Source organism: Pelecanus crispus, chromosome 13, assembly GCF_030463565.1.
Source record: "Pelecanus crispus isolate bPelCri1 chromosome 13, bPelCri1.pri, whole genome shotgun sequence".
NCBI classification, from domain to species: domain Eukaryota; kingdom Metazoa; phylum Chordata; class Aves; order Pelecaniformes; family Pelecanidae; genus Pelecanus; species Pelecanus crispus.
Genome location: NC_134655.1, coordinates 1,007,501 through 1,027,311, shown reverse-complemented (window position 1 = coordinate 1,027,311; position 19,811 = coordinate 1,007,501). Strand labels below are relative to the sequence as shown.

At 52.8% G+C, this 19,811-nt stretch overlaps 1 protein-coding gene across 2 annotated transcripts; it reads left to right on the top strand.

The window, feature by feature from the left end:
- Positions 1-1,348: 1,348 nt before the first annotated feature.
- On the top strand, positions 1,349-14,420 carry LOC142594832 (uncharacterized). 2 transcript variants are annotated; one of them, XM_075720715.1, is made up of 11 exons: positions 1,349-1,401; positions 3,227-3,370; positions 5,316-5,657; positions 7,979-8,248; positions 8,463-8,579; positions 9,694-9,795; positions 10,620-10,742; positions 10,983-11,078; positions 11,441-11,533; positions 12,699-12,775; positions 14,004-14,420. In XM_075720715.1, exons 2-11 carry the CDS (start codon positions 3,337-3,339, stop codon positions 14,043-14,045), a joined length of 1,296 nt encoding a protein of 431 aa, XP_075576830.1. In that variant the 5' UTR covers positions 1,349-1,401; positions 3,227-3,336; the 3' UTR covers positions 14,046-14,420. The 2 variants fall into 2 exon arrangements, with proteins under 2 accessions (XP_075576830.1, XP_075576831.1); XM_075720716.1 differs by lacking the exon at positions 3,227-3,370.
- Positions 14,421-19,811: the final 5,391 nt, after the last annotated feature.

The window sequence follows — 19,811 nt, the reverse complement described above, 5'->3', positions numbered from 1 at the left end:
GGATATGTACCGGAGCAGTGGGGACAGGGAGATGAGGCAGGGGCTGGGGGGATCCCCCCCTTCCCTGTGGGGCTGCAGGCGCTCTCTCCCCCAGGCACCGGGCTCCGCTCTCCCCTCCCACGCAGCCCCAGAAAGAGCAAATACTTACATGTAGGCAGGATCCAGCATTAAATTCTCCCAGGCCTGTTTATACAGCTGCTAAACAATCCACCTCCCACCCCCCAGTCCCTTCCCGGCTGTTTGCGCACATCCAGAGAGCCCCCCTCCAGCACCTGGCCGCCGCGACCGTGCGTCCGTGCCGTCTGTCCGGCCGCCGGCACGGCCAGAGCTGGCTACTCTGCTGGCAACGCAGCAGTGGCCGGCTGCAGCCCCCTCGTACGTGGAGGAACTCGTCACGGCCCCCGCGGTTGGGTTTGGTGGCTTTTTGCACGCGGGGTCGGTGCCAGGCTCTCAATTCGTCTGTGCTGACTGCACGCTGCGAAGAGCGTTCGGCGAGGGCAGGGTAAAGTTACAAAATTCTCTGAACTTCCTCATAATTCATTAATGAGGAAGGGGTTTTCTGGGTTTACTTAGAGCTGCGCTTACGCATAAAGCCGCTCTTTTCCAGATGACTTCTACCTGCTGCTTCTTTTTTTGGTTACTCTCACTTCTGGTTTGCGCACAAATCAGTCTGGGGACTTTCGAGGCGCTCACGGTTTGTATCAGCCTACCTGCACGATAGTCCTGCTGTTTACAGGGGACTTGGGATTTTAGCTGAAGGTGGGTTTTTCCCCTTACGTGCAAGGCACTACCGTTGAGTACTGGTTTACAGTTTCTCTGCTTGTCATCGGTTTTAGCAGTTCCCTTATTGCTGTTCTTTTTTCTGTGCTGCCGCAGATGTGAGACAGAACAAAATGACACATTGCTCAGTAGGGTTTCGTATTTGCTAATGCGATACTTTATAGAGTATAGATATTTACTCATCTGTAGGATGAGCTGTAATAGGATGATTTGCTTCTCTTTTTTATGTCAGGCAAGACCAAAGATCATTCCTCATCATTTTGCAGGAAGGGCTTTGCATAAGAGCAGAAAGAGCACACAGTGGTTTTAATATATGAGAACATATATCCTTATCAAAGGGCCTGACGGTGCCAGCAGGTACGCCACACACCTGCTTTCCCTGGGCAACTCGCCTTCCGTCATGGCAAACACATCCCTTTCGTGGGTTTTTTTTGTTCCTATCACAAGGTCTATTACTACGCACGAAGGTCAGGGGAACTCCGTGCTTTTAACGACCGCTGTGTTTTTGTAAATGCCATTTGTATATGTATAAACATGAATTCATGTGTTCTGCAGGACGCCGCGGCACCCTTCCCCAGGAACCCTTCTGCAGGAGCCGGCGCTCGGGAGACATGCCTCCAGGTAAACGCGGTGTTTGAGCAGCCCCCGCCGCCCGCGCCCAGATAACGCCCAGCCCGACACGTCCCCCACCTTCCTTTTGCTGGGGGCTGATAAAGACCGCGGCTCCTCTTCGCCCGCCGCCGTCCGCGCGGGTGCTGGCGACACGATAACGCCGGCGCGAGCAGCAAGGCGCAGCGCCCGGGCAGATGGCATTTGGCTTCCCCGCCCCGCGCAGCTGCGGCTTGCTCTGCCAGGCCACAACAAGCCCCTTTTGCTCGCCGCGGACGTTGGCAGCTGCCGACCTCTGCGCGACGCGCAAACTGCCGGAGGAGGCGGCTGCGATAGCGGCGGGGCAGTTTTATTTGGCCTGTCCCTAAGGGAGCCTCTCGCCCCTCTCCAGCAGCAGGGAGGACTCCCCGCCTCGCTCGCAGAAGATCGATTCGTGCCCACAGCAGCCCCCAAAGCCTGGAAGGGCTTTGTGGCGCTGGGAAGCTTCCCGTCTCCGCCGACACAGACATTTTTTGTTCAGATACATGGTGTCTTGGTGGTATGGTAGCTCCAGCTCACATAATGAGCTCTTTTGCCTCAGCTGAAAAACAGCTGGCACACATTCCATTCCTTTAAAAGGCTGGGTGAGAGGCTACGGTGGCTCGGGCGTGTTTCCCAAGTGCCACATGCATGCTTTGGAAGGAGGATCCTGCTATTCCTTAAAAAGCCCTCTTTGTAAAACTCCAGCAGGCTGTAGCGTGCTTCTGTTCCAGCTTTTGCATGTGGATTTTGTAAAAATAAAAGATAACGCAGCATAGCAACAATGCTAGAGGCCAAGGGGAAAACATGACAGCCTTAAGCACATGCGCCTTCACAAGTCCGATTCCTCTCCCTCTTCATGTAAGATTCAGTGAAAACTTCTGCAAATATCTGCCCCTTGCCAAAAGCGTTGGTGCATGTTTGCAACCGCCTCGCAGACTGCAAATACTCGACTGTGCTAATGCCTTGTGTGGGACGAGAGGTTCTCTTCAAGCGATAAAACAGTTTGCGTGACTGCAGGGAGATCTAAACCACCTTCCACCTTGCATGGGCCTCTCTTGCCCCAAAGGCTCTTATCAATTTCCCCAGCCAAAGCTCTCAACAAGGAGTTGGAGAAGACCCAGAGAACCGCAGGCAAAACGATCAAGGGCTTGCAAGGGGAGACTGAAAAGTCTGGGAGGCTTCAGGGTGGGGAGGAGGGGGGTGGGAAAGGGGATGGGATGGAGGTTTCGCAGTCATGAAGGTGATGCACAAGGTGGATGCAGAGCCCAGAACAAGTGTCAGGGCTGCTCAGGAAGATGATGAAATGGGTTAAACCTGAGAAGAGAAAGTACTTGTGTAGGTGTCAGGGTGCGACTGTGTGGCTCCTGCTGCCCTGGGAGGCTGTGGAGGTGGTTGCTAAATACAAATGGCCAGCAGATGCAGATTGAACGCTAAAGGGTTGAGGCAGGGCTGCACCTGCCAGCGTTGCAAAGCCCCACCACACAGGAAGGGCTGCAGAAAGCACCCAGGCCCTCTTGTCCCCCCACAATAACTGCTGTGCCCATGCTGGTCTTGATGCCGTTAGCTGTCAGTGGTCTTTGAGACGAGATCTTTCTGTTTTTTAATAACTGCGGTGAATTGGTGCTATGATATGGCTGCAGTGGTTTCCCTCAGCTGCGCTGCTATGAGCGGCGCGGGCTCGGGCTGCCGTACAGCAGCGCCCTGCTCCAGCCCGTGCCGCCTGCGGAGATGCCAGCGCTGCGGGGGCACGGGGAGAAGGCGGGGGGTTCCCCTGTCGCGGCGCTGAGCCGCCTTTTCACTGTGGTGCTTTTCACAGTGTCCTGCGCAGGGCCATCCATCACGCTTAGAGCGGCCATCCCACGAGCGCGTCGCTGCAGAAGAAGCTCATCCCTCGTGCTGGTTTGAAAGAGCCTGCAGGGCTTTACCATGTTAACCTGGCTGCAGGCGGCCGTGGCAGGCTGTGAGTACGAAAAGGGACGCGCGGGGGGCTTGCATCGGCCGTGCGCCTCCTTGGAGAGTGTCCTGCTTTCGGCTGGGATAGAGTTAATTTCTTCCTAGGAGCTGGCTTAGTGCTCTGTTTTGGATTTAGGATGAGAAGAATGTTGATAACACGCTGATGGTTTAGTTGTTGCTCAGCGCTGCTTATGCCAGTCAAGGGCTTTTCAGCTTCCCCTGCTCTGCCAGGGGCACAAGGAGCTGGGAGGGGGCACAGCCAGGCCAGCTGACCCCAACTGCCCCAAGGGCCATTCCATACCATACGGCGTCATGGGCAGTATGGAAACTGGGGGGGTTGGCCAGGGAGCAGTGATCGCTGCTCGGGGACGGGCTGGGCATCGGTCGGCGGGTGGGGAGCAATTGCATTGGGCATCACTTGCTTTGGATATTACTATTACTATTATATTATTATTATTATCATTACTATTTTACTTTATTTCCATTATTAAACTGTTCTTACCTCAGCCCAGGAGTGTTTCTCACTCTCGCTCCTCCGATTCTCTCCCCCATCCTGCCAGGGCAGGGGCAGTGAGCGATGGCTGCGTGGTGCTGAGCCGCTGCCTGGGGCTGAGCCCCGACGAGCATATGCTTGCAGCATTTCTGTGCTCTCCTTGCACCCCTGCTCGGGGCCGCAGCAGTGTTGGTAAAGGCGTGCGCTCTGGGGAGCCATCCTGGCAGGTGCCTCCTTCCTCCCAGTGCTGCGGCATCGCCGTACCTGGGTACCATCACCACCACCTCTTACAAGCAGATCTCCTCCACTGCACGCCTGAGGATTGCTTCCCTGCGAGCCTCTTCTCCGCTCTCTGACCATGGTCTGCTCTCCCATAGCCTCCCCTGAGCCTCCCCTCCATCATCTTTCCTCTTTGCTTACATGAGCTTTCCTTTTGGCACCCGTTCCTGTAGCTTGTTCCCTCTTCAGCAACCAGCACAACCTTTTAAACGTGCTAAAAGCGGCTCCCGGATGACCGTTCTGGCAGATTTGGGGCTGGCGATGTTGGACGTGACTTTCCACTTGCTAAGTCCTTTTACGCCAGCAGTGCTACGGCGGGATTCTCATGCCTGGGCTTTGTACAGCCAAGGGTACATTTTGGGGTCACACTTGCAGACTGGCCCCTACATTAGCTTCATTCTCCCCAGGAGAAACCATAAAACATTTTCAAGAGCAGGGCTCTTATGTAAACGCCTGTTTATATTCCTTTTCATGTTAAAAGCAGCTCGTCTACGTCTACACAGCAGCTGCACCAGACAGCAGTTGCATTACTCAGAGGTGCCAGGAAATGTGACTATGTGATGAGTGAGCTCCTTCCAGATGCAGAAGGTCGACGGGCGCCTGGCTAAGTGGGAGCAGCAGTTTTGCAGGGCTTAACCTCTTCTTGAGAGGATGGTGAGGCCAAGGCTGAATACACCTATAGGTTTTAACAGCATTCAGAAAGGTCAGCGCTCAGACACCGCTTGTTTAGCAGCCAGGACTACATAGTCCCAACAAAGTGCGTTTCAGAGCTTGTTTTCCAAGCAATGCTCTTCCTTTCAGGTGCCAAGGGAGGAGCTCAAGATCCAGGGGTGAAGCCGCACTGATTATGGTCACTGTTAGCAATTCCTGATGTGCAGGAAACCCCCAAAAAGCCCAGGTTCCCACCATTTTCATTCCAAAGGGCAAGGAATTGTCTTAACCAGCTAAGAAGTATTTCTATAACGATGTGGTGTGTTCTATAACACCAACAAAAACGTTACAGGTTTTATCTTGAAAAAGGCGGAAGGAAACCAGACACATGGCATAAAGTGCTTCAGGGAAGTCAGTTGGTAACTTGTGCCAGAAAAAATAGAAGTAGGATGTACAAGCAGATTAAATTGCTCTTTGGCTCTTGCTTTAAAATTAACCCATCCTGCTCTGGCATCTCTTCTATTTCCAGACTTGTTGCTGGTTTTGCAGGGGTCCTCCGCGGTGGTGGAAATCACAGAAAGAAGAGTTGCAGCTGTAGGATCTTCCATACTGATGCATGCGCCGGATGTCAAGAACGTAACCTTCACCGAGTGGGAATACATAAGAAAAACCACCCCGGAGTTCATCCTGCAGTACTATGCAGATTCCCAGTCTGTAACCGTTTACACAGCTTACCAAGGAAGAGTGATTTTCTATCCAGAGAATGGCTCGATTGTCCTGCAGAGGTTACAAGAGGCAGACAGCGGCATCTATAAGGCAACAGTTGATCTGAAGCAGGATAAAGCTAGGACAACCTACCTTGAAGTTATCAGTGAGTCAAACGTGTTGAGAGGATGGTTTTCTCAGACAAAGATTCGCCAGTCAGTGCAGCAGACAGGTCCACAAGATGGCAACCAGAATAGAGTCGTAGACTATCTCAAGTTGGACGGGTCCCATAAGGACCATCGAGTCCAACTCCCTGCTCCTCGCAGGACTACCTAACGCTAAACCGTATGACTAAGAGCGTCGTCCAGATGCTCCTTGACTTCTGACAGGCTTGGTGCCCTGACCACTGCCCTGGGGAGCCTGTTCCAGTGACCGACCATCCTCTCAGAGAAGAACCTAATGTTCAGTCTGAACTTCCCCTGACGCAGCCTCATCCCATTTCCTCGTGTCTTATCGCTGGTCACCAGAGAGAGGAGATCAGCACCTCCCGCTCCGCTGCCCCCCTCCGCCCCCCCGTGAGGAATTTGTAGACTGCGACGAGGTCCCCCCTCGGCGATGAGGTCACACCTCAGCCTTCTCTTCTCCAGGCTGAACAAGCCAAGTGACCTCAGCCGCTCCCCGTAACTCTTGCCCTCGAAGCCTTTCACCATCGTGGTCACCCTCCTCTGGACACACTCATATAGTTTGATGTCCTTCTTGTATCGAGGTGCCCAAAACTGCACACAGTGCTCGAGGTGGGGCCACACCAGTGCAGGGTAGAGTGGGACAAGCACCTCCCTCGGCCGGCTAGCCATGCTGTGCTTGATGCACGCCAGGACACGGTTGGCCCTTTTTGCTGCCAGGGCACACTGTTGACTCATATTCAACTTGCCATCAACCCAAACCCCCAGATCTCTTTCTGTAGGGCTGCCCTCCAGCCTCTCATCCCTGTATTTGTGCATATAACCACGATTATCCCATCCTGCGTGGAGAATCCAGAGCTTGCTCTTGTTGAATTTCATACGGTTGGTGATTGCCCAGCTCTCTAGTCTATCCAGATCTCTCTGTAAGGCCTCCCTACCCTTGAGGGAGTCCATAGCTCCTCCTAGTTTAGTACCATCAGCAAACTTAATGTACACTTGACTCCTGCATCCAGATCATTTATAAAAACATTAAAGAGCACTGGCCCTAAAATCGAGCCCTGGGGAACCCCACTGGTGCCTGGCCGCTAGCCTGATGTCACCCCTTTTTCTATAGCTCTTTGAGCCTGACATGTCAGCCAGTTGCTCACCCAACGTATTATGGACTTGTCTAGCTGTGTGCTGTGAGAACCATTGCAGAAGAATGCTGTGAGAGGCAGTATCAAAAGCTTTGCTAAGAAAAAAAAAAAAAACCAAAACACATTTACTGGCTTCCCTTGGTCAACTAGACGGGTGACCTTGTCATAAAAGGAAATTAAGTTAGTTAAGCAGGGCCTTCCCCTTGTGAACCCGTGCTGGCTATGACCAGTGACTGCATTGTCTCTCAAGTGTTTTTCAGTAACTCCCAGAATGACCTTCCCCATAATTTTACCAGGCACTGAAGTGAGACTAGCAGGCCTGTAATTACCATGGTCTTCCTTCTTACCCTTCCTGAAAATGGGGACAACATTTGCTAGCTTCCAGTTGACTGGGACCTCTCCAGATTCCCAAGACCATTGAAAAATAATGGAGAGAGGTCGCACGATAACATCAGCCAGCTCTTTCAGTACCCTGGGATGAATCCCATCAGGCTTATGTGCATCCAGCTGGAGCAGCACGTCTTGAACTAGAGGAGGATTTCTGGTTTTGTCACTGCCTTGAAAGACATAGACTGGAGACCCTAAAAGAGCTGCTGGGAAATGCCAGAGGGGTTTTTGCAACTGAGTCTGGCTGTGGGTTGAGTTCCTGGTTGGGACATCAGGCTGCATGGTGCCTTCATCCTAGAGTGATAGAAAGGGGGGACACCTTCGACCTTAACTTTTATCTAGTTGTTTTGTCATGAACAGCTGCTCACAGGAAGCGTATGGCATAAAATTCCCTCAAGAGAAGGGATTTCTGCTCCTGTTTGATGAGCAAAACAAATGCCATGGTAATGATTTGAAGAATTTGGGAGCAGCTCTTTCGGGTTGGTATCCCTGAGGCCAGGGTGCCATGCCTGATCTCCAAGGGTTGGTAGTGTCCATCCCAGGGGCAGTGCGGTGGCAGGAATGGGGACATCTGCTTTCTGCTTTGAACTTGGGTGGATGTTGCCCTGCTCCCACAGTATCTTCTCTCTCTCCAACCCGACCTGGGGTGTAAATCAGAAGGGAAGGACCTGATCACTACCCAAGGGGCTTGGTATTCTTGCATGTCGGCCAGTTTTCAGGTCCAAAGCAAGGCAGTACTCATGCTCCTGGGAGTGCTACCATGCTGCTCTCTGCTTTTTCAGAGCCTGTGCCCCAACCTGAGCTCCAGTACAGTTTGAACCTGGCAGGTTTGCCCATCGAGCTGGTCTGCATGGTGCCAGAGGGAACGGTGGCTTCCATCTCCTGGAAGAAGGAGGGACATCCCCTTCCCCCTGAAAAACACTGTCTGCTCTCTGAAGACAGCACCATGCTGCAGATAAGGAATGGACAGAAGTCGGACTGCGGCTACTACTCCTGCAACGTCAGCAACGTGATAAGCTGGAAGGAGGCAGCCCTGAACCTGACGGTGACAGGTTAGCCTTGCCCTGCCTTGGCGGGTCCGGCGGGTTGTCATGTTGCTGCAGGTCCAGCCCACAGAGTGCAACTGTCTCTCGTGGGCTTTCCTGAGCAAGGAAGACCCAGGACTCATCCCTCAGGCTTTCCAGCATTTTGCAGTTTCCTGGGATTGCCGCTCTGTGTTTTGGGGTTGTCTCCAGTGTGGGGTTTCCCTCCTGCCCTGCCTTGCAGGTCTCACACCTCCCCTTTACCATGTGCAGAGGCTGGCCGTCGTCACGCTGATGTTCATCACCACCTCTGCCACCAGCTTCGTTATCCTGCTCTGTCTGCTGAGGGAGTACAGGTTCGGTGAGTGCCAGGACTACACCCCAGCCCCCCAAACTAAACCCTTCTCTCCCCACCGTGCACAGGGCAGATGGCAGAAAGCCTCAGCCAAGCTCATTCTCCCCTGTTGCCCTAATTCACATCAGTACTGGGAGGAAATGTGTTCAGCTCATGCATTTCTTCTTATGCCTCTGTAGCTTCCACGGAAAAATAAAATTCCCTAGAAGCAGCTAATCCCAAATGACGTTGTGAGAGATGGAGCCAAAAATATCACAGTACTGAGCATACAAGTCATTCATCTCCCATTCCTCAAGCATCCCTGGGAAGAAATAAAAAGTGCAGGACACGCAGGCTGCATGGGAAGAGCCTTCCTGCCTGGAGTTGGCCAAAGATCATGTCTCATGGGTTTTGGTGTCCAAGCACACTGGTGTTTGGGTCATGACATTGGATCAGTACCCGAGGAGCGTAGAGGTTAACATGCGTGCTTCAGCAGCAGCATTTATATTGAATAACAGAGAACAAACCTAAAGACGTAGCCAACAGCAAGTCCTCCCACACAGTCTTTGTAACCTGCTAGTGCGTTCTTCTACCCACCAGGAATAATCCCCAGAATAACGGAGACGATCTGGAGAGTAGAGGTGAAGCCCTACAGCTGGCAGGAACGTTCTCCCATGTGTATCTGTCTCTCAGCATTGACACTGGGGACATGTCCAGGTTGTGGTGTTAGGTCTTGCCTTTGAGGGTAATCTCCCCTGAGGAGCAATCCACTCCTGGTGCTTGTGGGCAGAGCTTGTGCTATGTGGGCTTTCCTCCATGAAATGGGTCTCCAGAGGAAATCCAGCACTTGTCAGGTCATTATAGGAGGCAAAAACTCAGGCAGAAGTGTTGTAAAGTGTCTCACTAGGTGGGATTGGTGTCTGGTTCAGTGTGGAACAACCCCAAATCTGGTGGGATTCTCCTGGTTCCTCCTGAAATCAAAGCAAGCCCTTGAAAGTTCACCAGGTTTTCTTTTCAGGGTTTCTAAACCTCAGGGATTCAATTCTTTACAAAGAAAACCTGTGCTTGTTGTTTACCTTCCCCTTGCAGGCTGCACCCATCCTGTTTGTGTGGTACTGAGTACGTTTGCCTTTTTTCCCAGGAGAAGCAGCACAGAAACTTGTAACTCTGACCACCCATGGTCTGCTGTGTATCTCCTCTGTCCTCCTGCTCACCACCTCCATCATCTGGATGCAGGAAAAAGGTAGGATTTGTTTAACCTCATTTGTTCTTGATTGCTTCAGTGTCTCATCTTTCTTTTTCCTCCAGGTCTTTACAGTAGCATCTTTGATGTAGCACTATTTGATGTGGAGAAATTGAAGTTAGACTTCACTGCTCTGTCGCCTGCAGGCTCCTCTTTCTCTGCTCTTTTGAAACCAAAAGGCTACATTTGTCCCTTTGCACTCTTTGGGTACCACTACGCCTTCTCCAGGACTTCTCAAAAATTAAAAAGTGGTTCAGAAACCACTTCCACCAGACCTTAAGGGACCACGGGCGACGAACACAAAGCTCGGCTGTTCTAAAACTGCTCCGTAGCCAATTCTTCCCTGCCCCAGGCTGAGGCTACCCGTTTGTCATGCCATGGGTGCTCATTTGCTACATGCTGAGCTGCAAGCAGACATTAGGGCAAACAAGCCCAAAGAAACCCACCCCCCAAAACATGCGGGTCTTCTCCCCATTCTCTGTTGAAAGAAGGGTGCTGCCTGTGTGTACATTTATAATAAATGTTGCTTGCTACCAACTTCCAGGACAACAACTGTCCTCAGCTGTAGGATATGGTCCCCTGGCCAGCAGCGCCGAGCCAGTCCTGCTTCCAGACCCATCCCCAGGCCATGGGGATGCTTCTTGGCTGCAGCCTGCAGTCCTGCTCCTGCTGCACAGCCCCGTTGCACAGGGTGACGGATCCTGCACTCCCAGACGCAGCAGTTGGGCGCAGGGTTGCCACAAGCCAACTTTCCTTGCCTTGTTCTCAGACCACTGCCTCCGCCAGTTTCCATCTCACCTTCTGGTTTACTTCTGCTCCTGCAGGTCCTTCTCCTCCCTTCGTCTTGCTTGGGTTGGTCGTCTTTGCCACGGTAATAGCAACTGCCTATGTGGCAGCAGTGGCGGTATGGAGACCAGGAGCTTTCAGCTGCTTGAAAATGAAAACATGTAAGTTGCTCTTTATGATCTAAACCTCTGGTGGAAAAGGCCTGAGAAGAGCCCAGGAGGAAACTCCTTAGGTGTTCACTCCCAGGAGGGAGCGGAGGCTCGGCACGCTGCTGTGGCGCATGTCCAGAGACATCGCCCACGCCTTGCTCACCCTCCCACCGAAGCCCGGCTCCTCCACGTGCCAGCCTGCACTCCTTATACATTTTTCTCTCATCTGTCAGCATTTTTTCCCTCTCCCAGGGCACTGTGTCCTCCGTAACTCTGCAGCCCCCACAACACTTATCGTCAACTTGTTGTTCACCACCCTCTTGCTCCACAATACCCAGCAGCTCCATGGTAAGGGGTGGCCCAGGTTTGCACCACCCGTGCCCTTGCTCGCCTTCCTTTTGGGGAGCGGTGGGGTATCTGGGGGGGGGGTTGGCTTCACACAGGGCAGAGAGAGTCCTTAGGTGGCTATGCATGGTTGGTCCTGCAAGAAACCTTGTAGTTGACATAGTCACGGCAGCTTCGCGCTGAGGTCGTAGCTCTTATGTAGCAAAGCAAGGCTCGCCCCAGCAGCTCCATGATTTGAAACACAGGGATCCCCCCTCTCCATCACATAGGAATTCCCTTGATTAAATTCGTGGTGCCCAAATGCTCAAAGCGGGGTGTTGGCCAGAGGAGCCACTGCTGACAAGTTCTCCCTTTCTCTTCGGCAGAGCAAGGCTGCTCGGAGGCCATTGATCTGACGACCAGCTATGTCTGCGGTGCTATAGCAGTCCTCATAATGCTGCTGCTCCTCTTCCTGTGGTGTAAGTAGCCCTGCAGTTCCCTTCCAGGAGCCGTAATGAGCTGCTCGGCCACTGAGACCCCCAGGCTCAGCTCTCACACCCTCCCCTGGCCGCAGGTATGAGGAAAGATGCTTTCAGTTAGGCGAACCCCAGATTTCTCTTTTAAAGAGCAGGACTGTCCAAATCAGCTGAGGACCCAACTCCAGTGTCCATCCTTTTAGGAAAGCCACAGTAGGCACTGGTCCCTGCCTGCGGTCCTTGCCAGCACCTCTGCTTTGTCCACGGATGCCCAAGGAAAGCGAGTTTCTCCTCCAGAACGTCCTACCGTGGTCTTGCCTAGCGATAGCCATACGCTGGTCAAAAAACCACTCAGCTATGGCAAGCTTTGGGAGGAGAAAACTGTCTGATAAACAGACAGAAATACATTTTATGACCCAGGAGAGCAGCTGACCAGTCATCCTAGTGAAGTGGAGCTTTCAGAGTGAGGTCAGCTCGCTCATTTTCCATCCCTCCAGCTCTGAGAGGGAAGAGATCAGGGAGGTGATTTCCACATGTCTACTGTGTTTTTTCTAGCTTCTCCTTTTAAAGTTCCTGGTGCCTGTGGGCTCACCATATGAATCCCCTCACTGCCACGATTAACAAACATATCTGGCCTCCCCCTGCACAGGCTCTGCAGTGGCCCGGTCTCGAGGGCTGGCTGGCCATCCCAAGCGGGCTTCCCGAAAATGCTGGCTCAGCCTTCGGGATCACATGTAGCATCTCAGGGAAGTGGTAAGAAGGAGGGTCAGTGGCATGTTGAGGAGACGATGCCCTCGAGGAGAGGACTGAAAGGGGATTCGCATGCTTTCCCAGAGTGCACAGAGCATTTCCAAGTCTGAAATGTAGGAAATATTGCACCGCGTCCATGCAGCCAAAGGGAGGCAGGTGAGAGCCTCGGGGGCTTGCAGGCAAGGTGGGTGTCGTAGGCAGAAGCCCACTCTCCATGCTGCCTTCTTGATTCCCCCCCAAAAAACGGGGCTCTCCTGGTTTTGGAAACAGAGAGGCTCTGCCCAGTGAAAGGCTCCCATCTTCACTGCCCTCTGCAGCCAGCTTTTCTTCACCCATCCCATGAAATGCAGGGTGCAGCCCGAATTGCCAGGGCGCTGTTGGAAACCCAAGAGTTACTTGGCCTTTCCTTTATTTCCAGATCACAGGACTAAGCAGAAGGAGAAGAAGATGAAAATAAAGCACGCTGGCCGGAGCACGGAAGTCACAGGCACCTTGGTAACTCACTGCCATTAGCTGGTTCCCTGCTATTGCAAATCCTTATTATTTAATGATGAATATCTAAGTCATAACAAATATTTATGAATAGTTAATTCATAATAACAAGGAAGCAGCTGCCCGAGTATGGCAGTTCTCCAGGCAGCTGCAGTCTGATTTGAGTAAAAACATACTCTTCTAGTACACCTAACCCAAAACAGCTACAAACAGAGGAAAACCACAGGTCCTTTACCCACACATCAACACTAAATATGCACACATCCTGTACTCGCTTCACTCGCTCCCTCTTCTGCCCCGCTCTGTCTCGGAGAAACCTCCCTCCCTCCCACGCTGGCACCGCAGACGTGCCCCAGCCCCACCTTCTTCTCCTGCCTCCTTATTTCAGAGAGGCCAGAAGGATTTGAGGGTCAGGGACCGCCTCCCCCACTACTTCTCCTGCAGCTGAGCCTTAGGCTTGATGTCGGCACGGGGGCTGATGCTGCACCCCTGCGTTTCGGGGGTGCTGGTGCATGTGCAGCTGCAGCCTTCCCCCGCCTCTGGAGGGGTCACGGTGCGGGGGGGAGTTACTGCTTCCCCCAGGCTGGCCCCTGGGGGTGATTTGAGGGATTATCATAGAATCACAGAATCGTTCAGGTTGGAAAAGAGCTGTAAGATCACCCAGTCCAACCATTAACCCAACACTACCAAGACCACCACTAAACCAGTTAAGGGCAGAGGAATAATTTCGTGTTTCCTGCCTTGGTGGCTGCATTATTTTTTAATGAAAGTAAAAACTAGGAATCACTAAGGTTGGAAAGGATCTCTAAGGTCATCAGTCCAACCATCACCCCAACACCCCCATGCCCACTAAACCATGTCCCCAAGTGCCACCTCTGCCCGTTTTTGGAACCCCTCCAGGGCTGGGGACTCCCCCACCTCTCTGGGCAGCCTGATCCAATGCTTGACCACTCTTTCTGTGAAGAAATTTCTCCTGATATCCAACCTAAACCTCCCCTGGCGCAGCTTGAGGCCATTTCCTCTCATCCTATCACTTGTTACTTGGGAGAAGTAGATTGGGATGTTTAAGAGGAGCGCAACGGCACCGCGTGCCGGGGACGCTCGTCCCAGGGCTGGCACAACCTGGTCCCCCCCAGCAGCGCGGCTTGCTATGGGATGCTTCACAGCGTGGTTGGAGAGCTCCTGGTCCCTTTCGTGCCACCAAAGGACAGGGTCCCTGTGTTTTCACCAGGTGATGGAAGAAACCCAAGGACAGAGGCAGGAAGGGGAGTGAAGGATCGTCCCTCCACCAGCCGGGGAGCAGCAGTCACCCACCACGGGCAGCCAGGGAAGAGCACCAGGAAGCTGCCATCAGCTGAAGCAAGGCATCCGTAAGCTTTGCCTCTACCCTAGCCCTGGAGAGGCAAAGGTTTAGACAAAAATCATCCCAAAATATTGCCAACCAGGTCTCCAAGCAATAGGTCCAGGTGACAAATGATACTCACCCCACTCTCGCTGCTCTCTATTCATAAAACATAGGCTAAGAGAAAATACAAGCCATTGCTCTTGCTAATGCTGCTCATCACCCAAGCAGGGGCAGCTTTTTCATGAGCTAGAAATTGTGTCAGGCTCCAAGCTAGAGGTTAACCACCCTCAATAATGCTGTCAGAGGGAAAAAAAAAAAAAAAAAAAAAAAAAAAAAAAAAAAAAAAAAAAAAAAAAAAAAAAAAAAAAAAAAAAAAAGAACAAAAGGCATGTTGTCCTGGTTTCGGCTGGGATAGAGTTACTGTCCTAGGTACTTGCCCATACTGTCCCACACACCCTGCCACTCATAACTTGGGGCAGATCTCTGGGTGATATTCTTAAATTGCTTATTAACCTTAGTCAAAAACAAAACAATGTTCCCAAGAAATACCAGTAGAAGTATCTTAACTACCCAAGGATGCTCAAGATACTTCCTTGCTAGTGTAACAAAGGTGGAAACATCATAGAAGGTGGTAACAAAGGTGCTATTCTGTATTTCCTCCACAAAAAAAACCTTTCAAAGAGGTATAATTGCTAATTGCCTCCATGAGGCAGTGCCTGAAGAACGGTGATGGCTTCTGTACAAAACCCAAAGACCAGATAATGCTCAAGATCAGTGCTTTAATAACAAATCCCCAGGCAAACCATCACCAATCGCTGCAGAGCACAGCAAACTGCAAAAACCAACACCCATCTTTAACACGTACAGCATGAAAAAGAGCATGGTACAGATCAGATGAACTAATAGCGTGGACAGATGAATCAATATTGTGACTGGCAACTGCTAACAGACTCCTTAATACACTCTGGTTAATCTGGTATTAGCTCAAACCCTCCGTGCCCCACACTGGGTGCCAAAAAGGACTGTCGGGGTTCAACCCCAGCCAGCAGCTTGGCACCACGCAGCAGTCGCTCACTGCCCCTGCCCTGGCGGGACGGGGGAGAGAATCGGAGGAGTGAGAGTGAGAAACACTCCTGGGCTGAGATAAGAACAGGTTAATAATGGAAATAAAGTAAAATAGTAATGATAATAATAACAATAGTAGTAATAATATAGAAGGCAAGTGATGCCCAATGCAATTGCTCCCCACCCGCCGACTGATGCCCAGCCCGTCCCCAAGCAGCGATCGCTGCTCCCCGGCCAACCCCCCCAGTTTCCATACTGCCCATGACGCCGGATGGTATGGAATGGCCCTTGGGGCAGTTGGGGTCAGCTGGCCTGGCTGTGCCCCCTCCCAGCTCCTTGTGCCCCTGGCAGAGCAGGGGAAGCTGAAAAGTCCTTAACTAGTGTCAGCACTGCTCAGCAACAACTAAACCATCAGCGTGTTATCAGCGTTCTTCTCATCCTAAATCCAAACCACAGCACTGTGCCTGTAGCATTTTAGGTGAAGTTGGACTAAGTTCTGCCAAGGTCCTTTTTTTTTTTGTCCCCCTTGGACAGTATGTCAGCTCTAAAACATAGAATCATAGAATCGTTTAGATTGGAAAAGACCTTTAAGATCATCCAGCCCAACCATTAACCTAACATTATTACCAAGGCCACCAGCCGAAACCAGGACACATGCAAATGTCCATCGGTGGGAAAAAACCTGATGCACTGGAGTGTTTCAAGGAATTTGATCCAGTTGTCTTAACCAGATATTGCTGCTCTTAATCAGCCTAGACAACTGCGGAAGAGCAGATTAACTCCCAGCTTATAGCCACTGGCCCAGTCAGTATTTGTTGCGATATCAGGCGTACGTACCGCACTGCCGAGACGTGCTGCTGCCCTGCCTGTGCTTTTGCCTCTGAAGCTTTAAGCTGCCGCTGGTTTGCTTTCAGCAGAGCTCTGCTGGATTCTGCCCACATGAGGATTTTGGTGTCACCACCCATGCACGGTGCTGCTTTCTGCACCGCTTCCTCCTCCTGCCGTTGTGAGTCCCTTTTTAAGATGCAGCAAGTCGGGCTGGTGGTTCTCAGGGACGGCGGCTCTGCTGTCACACCTTCCCCTCTAGCTTGCCTTCCCTCAGTTTGCAAGCCAAACATCCCCACGGCGCGTCACCTTCTTCAGAAAAACTCAGCCCAAGCCCTTGTCTGTCTGTCCTGTGCCCGCTCCTGTCCTTCCTTGTCTGCTGCCAGCTCCTCCGAGCACATCTTTGACACCATGCTCCCAGCCTTGGAAAGGATGACCACGGAAGGCAGCTCCATCAGCATCCCTACGTACCTTTGGGGTTGGATTTTTATTTTTTTTTTTAAATATATTTTAAAGCATCCCTGAACTAGATTGGCCTGAGCTTGTTGTCGCACAAAGGCAGTTCGTTAGCGTGTGACCTGGATTGTTGCACACCAGGTGAGTCGAGATACCGATTTTATATCATTTCTGCACAGAGATGGGTGCTGGGTGGTAACTCCACAAAGCCAGCACACCGACTCATGGAGTCAGCATCTATTTATACATGTTCATTACCATATTTAATTCCCTTTTTATTAACTAATTAATAAAAAGTTTAATACATATGTAGTGCTATGATTGGTTAAAATCTCTTTGCCTACTATTTAAATTAATGAGCATGCTGAGTTGTCCTTCAGTTTGAGTCTGGGGTATAATTGCAGTCAGGGGCTCATGAGTTGGTGGTCATGATCTCCCCCTGCCAGAATTACCTTTCCTCTACTTACCGTGCTTCAGCAATTGTCCAGTTTTCCCGGCACCAGAGCAGAGGGATGTGCCCGGAGGAGGCTGTGATCCCATGGGAAGCCCACGCCGGAGCAGGCTCCTGGCAGGAGCTGTGGCCCCGTGGAGAGAGGAGCCCAGGCTGGAGCAGGTTTGCTGGCAGGGCTTGGGACCCCGCGGGGACCCACGCTGGAGCAGTTCGTGAAGAACTGCAGCCCGTGGGAAGGACCCACGCTGGAGAAGTCCGTGGAGGACTGTGGAATTACCACCTAGCACCCATCTCTGCGCAGACACGAAACAAAACCGGTATCTCAACTCAGTGCGTGAACTGGATTGTTGCACACCGGGTAACAAACTCCCTTTGCGAGCCAACAAGCTGATTTCCCTTCCACGGGACTCTTAACCCACCTTTGCTGTGGCCTGCAGCAGTTTCCTTTGCAGGTTTGTAGCATTTTAGGTGAAGTTGGACTAAGTTCTGCCAAGGTCCTTTTTTTTTTTGTCCCCTTTGGACAGTATGTCAGCTCTAAAACATAGAATCATAGAATCGTTTAGATTGGAAAAGACCTTTAAGATCATCCAGCCCAACCATTAACCTAACATTATTACCAAGGCCACCACTAAACCAATCAAGTGTAGACTAGACTAAACCATGTCCCCAAGTGCCACCTCTGCCCGGTTTTTGAACGCTTCCAGGGATGGGGACTCCCCCACCTCTCTGGGCAGCCTGATCCAATGCTTGACCACCCTTTCCGTAAAGAAATTTTTCCCAATATCCAACCTAAACCTCCCCTGGCGCAGCTTGAGCCCATTTCCTCTCGTCCCATCGCTGTTCCTTGGGAGAAGAGCCCGACCCCCCCCTCCCTGCCCCCTCCTGCCAGGAGCTGCAGAGCGATCAGGTCTCCCCTCAGCCTCCTCTTCTCCAGGCTGAACACCCCCAGCTCCCTCAGCCGCTGCTCCCAGCCCTGTGCTCCAGACCCTGCCCCAGCTCCGCTGCCCTTCCCTGGACACACTCCAGCACCTCAATGTCTTTCTTGTATTGAGGGACCCAAAGCATCTTCATCCATAAAAAAAAAAAAAAACAAAGAAAAAAATACCTTATGTTGCTTTTTTCTTCACTTTGTTATAACACTGCTCTAATAAACGTGTGTATCCCTGACTTGCTTCCTCAAGCAGAAGACGACTCCATCCTATTCCGGACCACGCTTACGGACTGGCTCCTGCCCTGGCAAGTGCTGGACCAGGTTTGAGTGCCCAGCTGTGAGTTTAGGGCTTTGCTGCCGTTCCCGCAGCTGCCTCTACCCTCGGCTCCCCAGCCGCACACTGGTTTACATCGACGAAAGCGGAATGCTGTTTTGGGAAGCAGCCGGATTCTCACTCTGTGCTGGACCCGCTTTTTCCCGGCTGCCGAGCACTGCGAGACTGGGATGGGGCTCGAGGTGCAGCCAGGAATCATCCGGGTAAGCCAGAGGTGGGTGCTGGATGCTGCACCCTGGCTGGGGGGGGATCACCACCTCCCTCGACCTCCTTACTTCAAGCGCTGCCTCCCTGAGCTGGCTGAGCGCCCGTGGCCCGGCCGAATCCCCACCAAGCCGTGCCGGCAGGGATGCTGTGGGCAGCAGCGGGCTCTCTTACCCCGCTGGCTGCGTTGGGACATTCCCTCGTCCCCGCATAGGGACACCAGGCTGGATTCGGGGTGTCCCTCCTCGCTGGGGGAGGAACAGCCCTCTCCCCAGCTGGATTTGGGGTGCAGGGGACCACTTCCCACCAGCGGCGCAGCCCGGGCAGGGCTGGGGCTGAGCCGGGGACGGGCGCTCCTACGGCGCGGCTTGGACAGGGACGGAGAGCCCAGGGCAGGGACGCGTCTCCAGTAACACTTGCGCCTTAGAGCACAGCTGCAAGCAGCCAAGAGGGAGCAGTTTGGGACGCTGTGGATCAAACCTGGAGTACAGACCTGAGACTTCCCCGGTTTTCGCCCCCGCTGAGCCCAGAGCGCCGGGAGGAGGAGGATGGGGAGAAGGAGTGACGGCAGGGCCAGGCGTGGGCAGCAATGGCTGGGCAGGCAGACTGCACCTCCGGGCAATCCATTGGGGTCTTGGCTTGCTCGGGGGCCTGGGAAGGGCTGTGCCCCATAGAAACGCTGGCAGCAGCGACTGCTGCCCCATAGCAAGGAGGAAAACATCCTTCCAGCCAGCCAGCGCTGGGCTGGCAGCCTGCGTGTCGCTGCATCCCTGTGGCGGGGACCAGGACGAGGGACACGGCAAACCCAGGGAGCTCCGGCCATTAGCTGGAATCTAATGAATTTCCCACACCGAGCTACAAACCCCGTGAAACGGCACTCGGTGAGCTCCAGGCTCCCGGGGTACCAGGCCAGAGCTGCATCCATCCTGTCCCAGCTCATTCCAGGTTATCCGATCAAGGGCCTTTCCTGTGCAGAAGGGGAAGGGATAAACAAAAGCACACGGAGACACAGCCCAGGTAGACAGGGGCAAAAGTGTTCAGAAAAGGGCAACGGAGCTGGGGAAGGGTCTGGAGCACGGGGCTGGTGGGGAGCGGCTGGGGGAGCTGGGGGTGTTCAGCCTGGAGAAGAGGAGGCTGAGGGGAGACCTGATCGCTCTGCAGCTCCTGGCAGGAGGGGGCAGGGAGGGGGGTGCTGGGCTCTTCTCCCATGTAGTTAGCAATAGGACGAGAGGAAATGGGCTCAAGCTACGCCAGGGGAGGTTCAGATTGGATATTAGGAAAAATTTCTTTATGGAAAGGGTAGTCAAGCACTGGAACTGGCTGCCCAGAGAGGTGGTGGAGTCCCCATCCCTGGAAGTGTTCAAAAAACGGGCAGAGGTGGCACTTGGGGACATGGTTCAGTCTGGTCTACCCTTGATTGGCTTAGAG